Raw genomic sequence first — 13,295 nt, 5'->3', positions numbered from 1 at the left:
TACCCACATTTGGCGCAATGTAGCCAAATCTTCCAACGTTGGAAGAAATACTAAATAAAGCTGAAGTTGTGACTCAAAGGATTATATACCCAAATGCGGGGAAAGGAGAGAAGATAAAGAAGTGAGAAAGGTTGAAAAATTAAAGGTCAATATTTGCAAAACAGAAGATCTATTTAACCTCTCTCACTATTTTTTATATTTTGTCCTTTTTCTCCTTTCCCTCCTTCCCCCAAATTTGGGTCTACACTCCTTTGAGTCACAACTCCAGCTTTATTTAGTAATCCTTCCTCATTCACATATCTCCAAATATTTGAAAATATTTCTTTTCCACTCAAAAATAAAATATGAATAAAGGTTTTCGACTTTGTGAAACTTCTTTTTTGAGTTTATGCGGTTGAAAAAAATAAATAATAAAAAAATTAAAACGTTTGTTGGTTTTGTTTACATATTTATTGGGCCGCATTGGAACTTGCCTTGGGCCGCGGGTTGGACATCCCTGATTTAGTGCATCATTCAGCCAGTGACGGAGTAATACAGTATATGGAAAGAATCGACTTGAGAGCAACGTCACGCGTATGTTAAACCAATCAGCACATTCCTTAATGATGACTTTTCGCTTAATATGTCAGGCAATATGTAAATTTTATTTCTCTTACTAGATGGCAGATTTCCATTAATTATGTTAATTGTTTATAGCATGCATTAACTATAAAGAATAATGAACTTAACAACTACCATAGCAAACTTTTTCGTGTTCCAATACCAGAATGTGAAGCTTCCATAAAACTGTTTATTATGGCTGTGACATGTTTAACAAATGAGGAAGAAACCGGAAGTAACTTGCCACAAATAAGCGATCAAGGCTGATGCTCATCAACCCAAGTTGATTCTTTCTATACGCAGAACAGTCACAGAAGATTGGGGTTCCTCTATATTATTTTACATAAAAAACTGATAACGTCTAATTGTCACTATAGAATTATTTATAAATTATGATACAACAATCTTATCATTGTAATTTTGTATACATATTCTAATTTTGGGGCATTCGAGACCAGGCATGTACCTCACGTGCCCAGTGGACAATCCGGCACTTCCTTCGGCCGTAATTTTCCGGCTTGAATAGTTCTGAAGTAGGTCGATAAAACATGACAGGAGGAAGTAACTTCGAAAATTGTTATTAAATTAAGAAGAGTCGCGAACAGAATTTTTTATTTTGGTTTTTTTTTATTTTGTGGTTTTAGGCCCTTTACTGATTATCCGGGTTTATGTGGTGGATGGCTGAGCCGGATACGGAAAAAGCCAGACAATACGGACATTGAAGATAAAGCAGTTCTTGTAAGTCAAGCACATCATTGAGTCTCAAATTTGGTTTACTTTTTAAGCTGTAAACCGGTAAGATCCCTGGATTTACCATGCGAATTATCCGCGGAATAACCCTGTGTTTTATGAAGACGTTTGTGATCGCATTTTTATACAACACTATTATTTAACAATACTAAACCGTAATAAAAAGTGACTTTTTATTACGATTTAGTATTGTGAACTTTTTACAGTCACTTTACTTTTATTTGTTACTATTTATTGTTATACACTTAATGTTTAAAAAGTTACACGAGTTAAAGTACTGCTGTTCATAAATATTGGAATGGAAAAACGTTACTACAGTATATACGTAAGAACTTTAAATGTGCACTTACAGAACAAGTTAATTATAATCTTATTTATGATTTATATAAGAAATAAAATGACTTTATATAAAGAACTTTTTTTAGATCTCTTTACGTTCTGTGAGCATTACAGTCTTCTTTTAAAAGGCCGTTACGAGTCCTCTGAGTCCAAAAATATAAAAATCTTGAGGGCATAATGAGATTTAAAATAGTCCATCACCAAGATTTTTACATTTTCTAGATTCAGAGAACCTTGAAACGTGGAGAAATGGAAAAAAAATTGGGATTTTTTTCTCTATCTATGGACGTTTGTATGTGTCTATGTTGGCATCACGATTTTGTTCACCCTCTTTGAAGCTTAATAACTCCTGTGTCTTTTGCCGAACATTTCTGAAATTTTGCTAGGAGGCTTTTGTATTAGGGGTATTGATGTCATTAAATTTTGGTGGTCAAGGTAGGGGGAAGATAGAGGGGATAATGTGTCGTATCTCGAGTGGGGACGGACTTAATGAAGATTTTATTCGTTATTAGCATTTACAATTTTTTGTATGAAACTTGTCTTTACCCACAAATTTAAGCTTTTTGTTATTTTATAATAATTAATAATATAAAAACTTTTATTAAAATAAAACCTCATAACATGGCGCCGCACACAATTTTTAACTCTTATGGAGAAAGTTATGAAACTCATTGCTAAAATTTTAATTGTGCTCTCACTACAGGAAATATTTTTAACGTTTTACATATTGACGCAAACGAAAAGCCCATAAAAAAAGATGGACTCTGTCGTGAGACTGTTATTTCCTGAGGAGTGAAAGGGATGAGCCCGAAATAGAAATCAGACAGACAGACTAAAGGAAGGCTTCGAACATTCGACAAATTGCACGTTCACTTGAACACTCGGTTAAAGTTGTTCGAAATCCATATAAATATGATGTCAGTAAGAGCTCATGGCGTTCATCCAAACTACAATATAAAAAAAAACTTTAGCGTACAGTGAATATTTTGAACCAATGTCTTTGCATTACGCTGCCCTGCAATACCTTTATATAACTTGTATATAACTGTTTGGAGTGTATGGATCAGGGCTGTAGAGTTACGTAAAAATCTACCGACTCTAACTCCGACTCCGACTTTTCCTTATCATCCGACTCCGACTCCGACTCCGTTTCATATAGACTACATAACAAGTTGGTAAGTAAAAGGGAGTCGGAGTCGTCAAAATATCCGCCGACTCCGACTCCGGCTAAAACACCAAAACTCCACGACTCCGACTCCGACTCCACAGCCCTGGTATGGATACACACACTAAACGCTGAGTACATAAAAGTTACTAAATTATTGATAAAGCTTTACTGAAAGAAAACATATTGATATGTCTATAACCATAGGTCAGGTACAGACGAATTGGAAAAATTATCGTCAGCAGGCACGGTTGCAATTTGTCATCAATCTTGTCTCCTGAACCCATCAACAATTTGACGTAATTTTTTTCGGACGAAAAAGAAGGGAAATGAGACGGGCATGAACCGATTTCATTCCTATTCCTCATAGAATTACAGCAAAGAGGAGCATCACTTATGATGTGGAGACATTCGGAAGGATTGGAAAATCAAATTTAGTCATAGTTTCAGGCCGAATGAACGTTATCAAGATATGCTTAAGGAAGAATTACTTCCAAATTTAAGCATCATATCAAGAGATAATTCCACAAAGCCTGTTCTACTCTAAATTGGTTTTCTGATCATCATATGGAGTTGTTGCCATGGACAGCAGTTTCCCCGGTCGCAATCCTATTGAAACGGTATAAACTGGTGCACGATGTCTTCCACAGTGATGGGCAGTTTGACGCTATTGCTCAACTCCAAAAGGCTTTGCTATTGACATGGGACAAAATGTTAATGTCGTCATTGCGTAGCTTGATGTTATCAATGCATAAGCGTTGCATTTGCAGTTATCTTTAGCTTTTACTGTACAGTAGATAAAATCAAACCATCAACGGGATTATCATTTTGTTATAGATTAAAGTACATGAATAAAATTTATATTTGATAATCTTTACATTAATATTTTAAACATTATATAAATTAAAATAATTAATTTCAGGTGCTCCTGCTTTGAGGGGTTCTGCGAAACCGAGTTATTCCGCTTATTATATATATATTTTACACAGAAATAAACTTTAAATTATTTTACTTTATTTAAAATTATTTATATTATTTTATTAATTTTAATAGTAGTAAATCGATAAATTGAAATATTTCTAGAGGAATTTAATGTCATCAGAAAGAAAATAACATCTGACAAACTTCGTGATGATGTTTATCCCATCGTCCATAATAGAAAATAATTTACAATTTCATACACATGAATTCTTGCAATTGTCTTTCCAATGTTTAAATCAAGAAATTTATTTTATTATATCTGTTGACATATAAGCCTAAATAGAAGGATAATTGCAACTCTCCACAATTTCTGCCATTTGTTTGAAGACATTATTGACAGTTTCATTACAAGAATAGATTCCGATGAGCACAGCTATTCAATAGGAACAAGAAAATTAAATTCCACTCGATTAAGCGATATAATATTTAATTAACGTGCAACTTGCCATGGAGTTTGGGACATTTGATGATAACGCATCCAAGGTTTCGTTTTCTCGCTAAAATTGTATTGTCAATGCTAGTCAAGTAAACAAAACGAAGACCTTTCAAAGTGACTCCGGATGTAAAAAGTATTCCTGGTGAGTTGAACCCTCTTTTGATGCATTTTATTTCTTCCGGACTCACCTAAATAAGTTATAAAACTATCGATAATATTTTTCGAATATTTAGGCCTACTTTCTTTATTTTATGATCCTCCAAAAATCTTACGTTAGGGCTACGAGAAGGTTCCTGAGCAAAACATTTTCCATCACTCAAATTGTGAAAAGCAGCAAAGATACATTTTCCTTGACCAACAGGTATATTTGTCAATCTAGTTACATATTGACTCCAGGACATTTTGCTTTATTTTATAGATTTTTCTCGTCTATTTTTGATGTCCTGTTATCCGGTTTAATTAGCATACAAATATTAAAAAGAGATAGTAGATGATTCCCGATCTTCACCGTACTCAAAAGCCGTAAATCTATTCTGTTTGATAATGATCGAATAATTAATTATTTCATTAGAGTAATTGTTATTTCTTTTGTTAGAAAAGATCTCTGCTGGACCCGAGATCGAATTCGGACGAGTAACCTCTAGCAATTTCGAAGGAGGACTTTTATTGGAAAATGGTGGCTATTTAGGTGTTAAAAACGTGAAGAAAACTCAGAAAACTCCACGTATCCAGCCCCTGGCGGGGCTCAAACCTACGACCAGTGTTCAGTGGTTTTATTCACTTGGCCACTGGTGAGCATCTCAATTTTTTTTAGACGTTTGAAAGTGTTTACTTAATACAGCTTATCTTTACAGAATTCGAATTTATCAAAAAAGGGGGTGTCTTCCATCCTTACTTATGCTGGTGATCAAATTGCTCTCCTGTTTTGGCATAATTGAAGTTGTTAATCCACGTATATTGATCGAATAGTCTATAACGTAGTGATCTGTATCACTCACTAAAAATGTATAACGTTACCGATCAATTAACATTGAAAACTCAAAACTAAATTCAAAATAAAATTTTGAATATAAAATCAAACTATATCGGTTAAGCAGAATGATCGATTATTTTAGGTCTTCGGCCATTTGCGCTGATTCTTCTACTTCCAGAATTTTAAACCTAATTTCTAATTTTCCATTTTACCACAAGATTTAATCATCTTGTGGTAAAATGGAAAATTAGAAATTAGGTTTAAAATTCTGGAAGTAGAAGAATCAGCGCAAATGGCCGAAGACCTAAAATAATCGATCATTCTGCTTAAATTGTCCACTTTTAATGAAATTTGACTTGATTAAAATGTACATTAATTCTAGCCCAAAAATACACAACTCAAAAGTAAAATCACACCATGAAGGAATGCACGCATCCACATGCAAATTGCAGGTCCGGCAGAGGTGACAGAGATGCAAATGATTAAATTTGAGTACGTTTTGGACTCTTAAAAGACCAGCAACTGGCTCGGGCGTTAAATGCTATCAGTGACAGTTTGCGGCAGCCGAAATTTCGAAGCGGAGAAAATGCCTAGGAGACAACAGCGAGATGAATATCATTAGTTATTGGCTATGGAATGAGACCATATCCTGGAGCTGTGAGACCTTGGTTTATTAATGTGCACAATTGCCACGTGTTGGGGATAACATGAGTACCATCCAGTGATGTGTGATAGGATGGATGCAGGAACATCTGCAAACATTCCGAAGAGGGAGCGGATCACACCAGCACACGAGTGCACAGAATGGCAGATTTACCAAACAGCCCATTGGGACTTGTTTGTTAAGACACGTGGCATCTGAAGCCACTCGTCACCATCAATGGATACATCCGTGTCCACCCAAACCATTTGCTACAGGTTCCATGAAGTTGGCTGCACACACAGCAACAAGCAACGAGGTGACATTAACCACTCAACAAAAGGCTGCACACCTGGCATGGTGTTGTCATCACAACTGGACCATTGATTGGCATTAAGTATTGTTTACAAATGAATCCCACTTCTGTCATGGAGGATTGAAGGCCATGGATGAGTGGGCAGTTTCCCGAGGAAATGCTAAGTGCCAGATCTTTTTGCCAAGTGTCACAACAGCTCCACAATGGGCATCATGTTTGATCAGCAGACAGTCCTAGTGCACATTTCCCATACTCTGACAGCAGAACAGTATGTCACAATTTGTGGGGCCTCTTGGGTTTGGTCACTGGTGCAGGCTGTACCTGAAAGTATTCAAGAAAGACAACGCTCAACTGCATGTCACATGGAAAACTCTCACCAGCCTGAATGGAATCCAATCTTTCCCTGGATGGTAGCCTTGCCAAAACTCTCCCCTATTGAATACCTGTGGGACCTAGTCTGACATGTGAGGTGCACAAGGGACCACCACCACAGTGGACACAGCTTGGCAAGGAATACCTCAGGCAACCATTAATTGCCTCATTGATAGTATGCCTCGTGTATAGTGGCCCATATTCATTACTGAATAAACAGGTCTTTGTTCTTTTTAGGGGTCCCCAAAGTGGTCGATATCGACCCCTTGGGGTCGAAAATAGTTCTCCAGGGGTCGATGAATNATTTATTTTATACTAAAGCATAACAAATTTCCTTCAAAAATTCTTTTATTATGAACGGAAGTTTATAATTTTTAAAATATAGTAAGCTAATCTATTAATTTCTTTAAGCTGACCAAGAAATCCTAAAGGTTTGGCACATATTTTACGAAAGTTATCATATAATCTAACTTAATTGAGGATCGAACTCAATGCAAGTGTTTATTATGACGACCTAAATAGATAGTTGCACTTATATAGCCTATACACTTCGATCGCTTTGACGTTTAATATATAAGACACCCTTTGAAATTCCACCATTGTAAAACATCATTACGTTAGGCGTTAATAAGCTTGCAGATAGTCTTTTTTGATAATAATTCTTTTGATAATAATGTCAAATTGAAGATATTCTTCTGACTCACGAAATAAAAAAAAAGACACTTTCAACAATTTAAGGTGCAAATTAATCACGTGAACTGAATGTGTTTACATTAAAGAAAGATATGATTATGTGTATGACTTATAGTCAATACTTATTATGAAAAGTAGGAATGGAGACAACGAAAGAAAAGGACTATACTTATATGTTTTACATAAAATATAGAGCATTTTTTAATATAATATGTGCATATATAGACTACATATAATGTTAATACAAATTTTGATACACAATATATACTAAATTAATGCAAAAATCTATGCTTTTTACATAGTATAACGTAAATTTCTCTGTAACATAAGTGTAAATGTAGTAGGTATCTAATGAAATTGTTATGCAGTCAAACTTCTAAACAACGGCTACTGACGGGAATATAAAAATTGCCTGTTGTTTGGAGATTGCCATTGGAGTATTTATTTGTCTACTGTATTAAATAATTTCCTTATTTGAAGAATAAACTTAAAAAATACTTGTTTTATAATTTGGGAATAAAGGAAATCAAAATGAAAGTTATTAAGATATTGTAATTATACGAAATATTTATCTATTAAATCGAATATCTATTTCAGTGGTTCTTAACAGTTGCCTCCTGGCACACCAGTGTGCCATGAACTAAGTTATTTATTTGCATTTCGTAGAATCAATATGGAGTTTAACTTATTTTGTTAATTTGTTTATACTTTCAGAAGATTATTCTACAAAATAATCTTATATTTGAGATATGTATAGAACTATATACTAAATATAAAATTTAAATAGTAATGAACCATTGCTAATTTAATATATAGTGTTATAACTAAAAACGATATCGTAAATATGGAAAAAAAAATTATATAAACAAAATTTTCCTACAGACAATTCGGTGCTAAATGTGCAAAATGTTGTCGCACCATCCATGCATCTGATTGGGTAAGGCGTGCACGAGACCAAGTATACCATTTGGCTTGTTTTGCATGCGACGCCTGCAAACGTCAACTATCCACAGGAGAAGAATTTGCATTACACGAAAACAGAGTACTGTGTAAATTACACTACTTCGAATCCTTAGACGGCGGAAATGGATCTAATGACGGTAAGTCGAGATTTTCTTTTTTCTTTGGCTGGTTATTATATTAGGGTTATTTACATTACTTTAAATGATCCTAATATGGTGTCAGCTATTGACAACACTGGTGTTTTGATCATTTCCAGTCTTCCCCACCAGATGCAGGCAGAAGATGTAGAAGTAAACTTCCGGTGATTCGTCCATAGGTGTGTTGTCTCTCTCCTATCTGTCCTAGAAATTTAGACTTGTTCCTTACGGTCCTGCCATCTGGTGGGGATGAAAGCGAATTAAACAGGTATCTTATAGTATTTATTTATTTTTGTTTTTTAAAACGCATTTTTTGAGTTAATGCTTTTAGTATCCATCTTTCTCTTTCTTCATAGAAAATGCCGATCACGACCAGCAACAAAAAGCCAAGACGAAAAGAGTACGAACTACATTCACCGAGGAGCAACTTCAAGTCCTTCAGGCCAATTTCAATTTGGATTCGAACCCGGACGGACAAGATTTGGAGAGAATAGCTCAGATAACTGGACTTAGCAAACGAGTGACGCAAGTTTGGTTTCAGAATTCGCGTGCAAGACAGAAGAAATACCTCAATAATCAAGTTAAGAAAGCACACGGTTAGTAATAGTGTATATATTATATTATATTTTGCACAAGTCTTTCCTTTTTCAGAATGCCATCGTCTCGGAAAGGCAATTCTTCTTGATGTTTCTTAAACTGATAAAATAGAGTAATCGAGTTTTCTTTTGTTTCTTGTCCAGCCAGTGCGTTAGCCAATGTTTCCTCTGCCACTTCGTGTCCGGGATGTGGAATGATTTACTGTTTATGCCCATCTCTTCATATACACATTGGACAGGTTGCCTAAACCAAAGCTTGTACATAACCAAATTATTAGGCCTACATATTTAATGTTTACTTTGAATTTTTTTTAGTGTAAATGAACGCGTTGTATGTGGTTTCTTCTGATGTACAATAGTTGGAATAAAGTATATCTAGCAGAAATAAAAAAGTTAAATTGTAATAACTAGTTTTTATATAAAATATAACAATAAAAATATCATTATTGATACAGTAACTAAAATAATACAAAATCAATAATCTTTATAGTGTGACAAATACTGGCATATTATTGTTTTGAAGATTTGCAATTTAAATATCAATTTTTGATTGATTTAACTTAAATTTTTGCACTGACACCTTGAAAAAATGACTTATCAAACTATACAGAAGTGACTTTGTGTAATCATCATCATCATCATTTACACCAATATGTAAGCAAATAGGGAATAAAAAGGGAATTCTGTTAGAGATTAATATAAGCACTCAGAATTCCATATTATTTAATTATAAAAAATTTTCTACATATGAAACTATTGTGAAATTATTTCTAATGAATTTTACCAAGTTACCATAAAATTTAAAATACCTACACTAATATATACTAAATATATGCTAATTATTTAATTTTAATAGTAAATTGTCAGAACTTTTTTAAAGAAAATAGTTAAAACTTCATAGTATATCTATATATCTATAAAAGTAGAATGTTTTATACTGTTTAAGATTATAGGCTCACAATTTTTCCTAAAACAAATTTTATAAATTTAATATGAATTTTATTATTCTTTTATTTAAATATACAAAATTTATTATTACATATTGTATAAAATCAGCATCCAATGCATATATTAAAATGCTGTATTGTGACTTTAAACAGTATTTTTTTCAAAATTGTAAATAAAAATCAAATTGCTTGAACAGAGAAACAATATTATACAAAATAATGCATAAAATTTACATTACTTTACAGTCAATAGTTGTTGATAATATCGATGTTTGCGCTGACGCTTCGTTAATTTAAAACAGTTGTGGCGAACTGAAATTTATTTTATAAGAATGCATAAATTTTGTATAAAATACTCAAGATTTTGATTAAAAATAAATAAATATAAATTTTTAATAATTTATTTCGGAGTTTTTGACGTATTGCATACTTTCTAACGGATAGACTACTATTTTATTTTAAAATGCAATAACAGAAAAATAGGAAAAAATTGTTTACTACAACTGATAGAAATGATAAGATTATAAAATAAAATAAACTATTTAGTGCAGGGGTGTCCAACCTTTTTATTTTTCTGGGCCGCATTGGAAGAAGTCAAGGAGTTTTGGGCCACAAGTAGCCTATATATTATATATACTTGTGGCCCAATATACAAGTATATTTAAGGATTAACACGTCTAGATTATAATAATAAGTGGCGTAATAAACACTAGTATTGTGTTTTATTCTAAAGACACATGGCAAATTTTCCATCAAGTTCCTTTATTCGTTGATACGGTACATTGTTTTTTACTCGTTTCGGGCTTTTCCCCTCTTCAGTCAACTAAAATACAATATATATATTTAACTTATAATAGTAGAGAGTTTACATAAAATAATGAGTACATAAACGATATATAGACGTACCTTTTGTTACACTTTTTATAATTTAAAAACGTAAAACCTGCTTTAATTTTTGTATAACTAGTATATATTATAAATAAATTAAAAGGTTAAAAGTTCTAAAAACTTCTCTTATAAGCATATTTCGATACTACAAACTGTAAAAAATTTTTAACTGTTTCCTCCCCCTCTTTACCTTCCACCCCCTTTTTATTTTTAAAATGGGGGGTGGAAGGTAATATGCCATGTGTCTTTAGAATAAAACACAATACTAGTGTTTATTACGCCACAAATTATTCTACTACGTTGTCGTGTTTACAGATGGAAAGTTATGCATTTTGTTTCTGGTTTTTTATTTAATGAAATGTCTTGTTTTAAGTTTAAATAATTCTATGACTCTGAAAACTTTTTCTAATTAATAATTTTAATCAATTAAAAATTTAACTTTACAAAATTTAAGAAGATAACTCATTAGAAAGAACGGTAAATATACAGGTGATTTTTCTTTCAGTTTTTTTTTTTTTTTAGAGAGACATGCTGTATACCTTCTAATAGACACCTCCCATGTTTAATTATCGAACTGGCTGACCAACCCAGCACTTATTAGTCTATGATTATGTTCTACAAAACATAAAGAAACTGAGTAAAGAAAGGGAAAAAAAACACAAAAACAAACTTTTCAGACCAGAATTTGCAATAGTGACACCAGTTATGCAGAAACAAGAAACAAATTTCTCATGCAAACACGCAAGAAGTGCACACAAATGTCTGACTCTGTGCAAGCATTAGTTCTAAATTAATGATTTTCAGCTGTTGACGCTATTTGCCACAGCACCAATAGCTGGAAATCAATTTGTGATATTTTCTGGTCATAATAACAAATTATGGTTGCTTTATTTGTAATTACTATTAGTTAATAATGAAAATAAATTATTGTCCTTTAAACAAAAGATAACATTCTCAAACTAAATTATAACGTCTAACGAAAAAAATCCATAAACGTAAAATAATATTTGGACTTGACTCCTAATAAATAATATATATCATGGTCAACTAATTTTATTTCAGTCACAGTTTAGTCACTTTTTTCTTGCTGTTAGTTATATTCTCACTTAATTTGAAGTCATTTTCTGTTCTGATGCCTGTTAATAATATAAATACTTTTTAAATAAAATCTCATAACAGATGGCACACCACACAACTTTTAACTTTTGCCAGAAAAGTTACTCAACTTGTTGTTGTTGAAGATTGTATTTATTTTAAGACAAAAATAAATGTATACAAACATAGAATATAGTTTGTAGTATACAATGTATAAGTTTTAGAAAGTTTTAAACAGTACTTTTTGTTTCATCTATTAAAATGAAAAATTTATGGTGTTCCAACCAGACAAGTATTAAAAAACTACATCTTAATCCAGCAAAAATTTAATATAATAAAAACGTTTTCAATCGTTTTTAACGATCTTCATCAGTTCAGAAAAAAGTGGAACATAAAATGATTTCAGAATAAATATAAAAATGAAAAATTAATGGAAGATGCCCTTGCAGCTGAAATATAGATAAATAAATAAATAAGGCCAAAATGTAGTGAAAAAGAATAAATAAGATATAACATCAAAACTAGCATAATTCGTTAGCATCATTAACTATTGTAAAATGATCTCTAAGCGATAGACAATGCGTTCGCTTCCCTATGGTTTATTCAACAGTTATTGTGTGTGCCTTGAAGATTTCCAACTTCTCAAGGTGTTTCACTGTGTGCCTATTCATCGATGTTTTGATAATAGTTTTGGACATTAACATCTTGTTGTCTTGTATATATGACACATAAACCAGGAAACCAGATACATCCAGTGATTGAAAAATATAGCTCCCCAACATTCTTGATTGAAAAGCAGCTAGTCAACTTCTTCCATGCTAGGAATCAGCAACATCCATTTTCTATTACCAACTCGCTACAGCTTGTGGAGAATCTTGGGGACATTTCTCTTACGGACAATGAGTATATGACTGTGTTGGACTATGAATTCTTGTATCCTTCAGATTGTTAACCATTCATAATTTAGAATTGTACAATAAGATTTGTATTGCAAGTTTGGAGATGATGATATCAATTATTAATTTTGATAACATCACCTCCAAAAGTGTTTCAACTTGCTTTAAATATATCAATTATTTGGTATAAGCAATACATTACAATATTCCTCTCTTTGTAGATGCCATGGTCAATGGAAGAAGAAGAATTACTAGTTGCTGGCGTTCAGAAATATGGAACTGGCCACTGGAAGTTTATTATATCAGATGGAGGACTTTACAATCGAACACCGCGTGATCTTTATGACAAATGGAAAAATATTAATAAATATAATCATCTCGATATGATAAAAGCAAGATTAAAGAAAAGATATGTTCAATAAAAGAAATAAATTTATTTATTTAATAAGAATTATATATACTTTTCAATTGAATGGAATACTGTAGACCCCCCATAACACGGTAGATA

General features: G+C 32.5%; 2 protein-coding genes and 1 long non-coding RNA gene across 3 annotated transcripts; 2 read left to right on the top strand and 1 right to left on the bottom strand.

Annotated features, from left to right (window-relative positions):
- Positions 1–3,885: 3,885 nt before the first annotated feature.
- LOC111642556 (profilin-5-like) lies at positions 3,886–4,843 on the bottom strand. The gene is made up of 3 exons (XM_023388913.1): positions 4,544–4,843; positions 4,282–4,459; positions 3,886–4,208 (listed from the first exon to the last, which is right to left on the bottom strand). The coding sequence occupies exons 1-3, from the start codon at positions 4,670–4,672 to the stop codon at positions 4,111–4,113; spliced, it is 405 nt and encodes a 134-aa protein (XP_023244681.1). The 5' UTR covers positions 4,673–4,843; the 3' UTR covers positions 3,886–4,110.
- Positions 4,672–5,458, top strand: LOC111642557. The gene is made up of 3 exons (XR_002759569.1): positions 4,672–4,793; positions 4,872–5,062; positions 5,126–5,458. It is a non-coding gene; the product is annotated as an uncharacterized LOC111642557 (long non-coding RNA).
- Positions 5,459–6,403: 945 nt separating this feature from the next.
- Positions 6,404–13,209, top strand: LOC111642554 (LIM/homeobox protein Awh-like). Its single transcript, XM_023388911.1, has 5 exons — positions 6,404–6,468; positions 8,148–8,365; positions 8,722–8,961; positions 9,017–9,036; positions 13,009–13,209. The coding sequence occupies exons 1-5, from the start codon at positions 6,404–6,406 to the stop codon at positions 13,207–13,209; spliced, it is 744 nt and encodes a 247-aa protein (XP_023244679.1).
- The last annotated feature ends 86 nt before the right edge of the window (positions 13,210–13,295 follow it).

The sequence above is a fragment of the Centruroides sculpturatus genome, unplaced genomic scaffold, assembly GCF_000671375.1.
Source record: "Centruroides sculpturatus isolate CEXI.00-Female unplaced genomic scaffold, Cexi_2.0 scaffold1550, whole genome shotgun sequence".
Classification (NCBI taxonomy): Eukaryota; Metazoa; Arthropoda; class Arachnida; order Scorpiones; family Buthidae; genus Centruroides; species Centruroides sculpturatus.
This window is presented reverse-complemented; position numbering and strand designations above follow the sequence as displayed.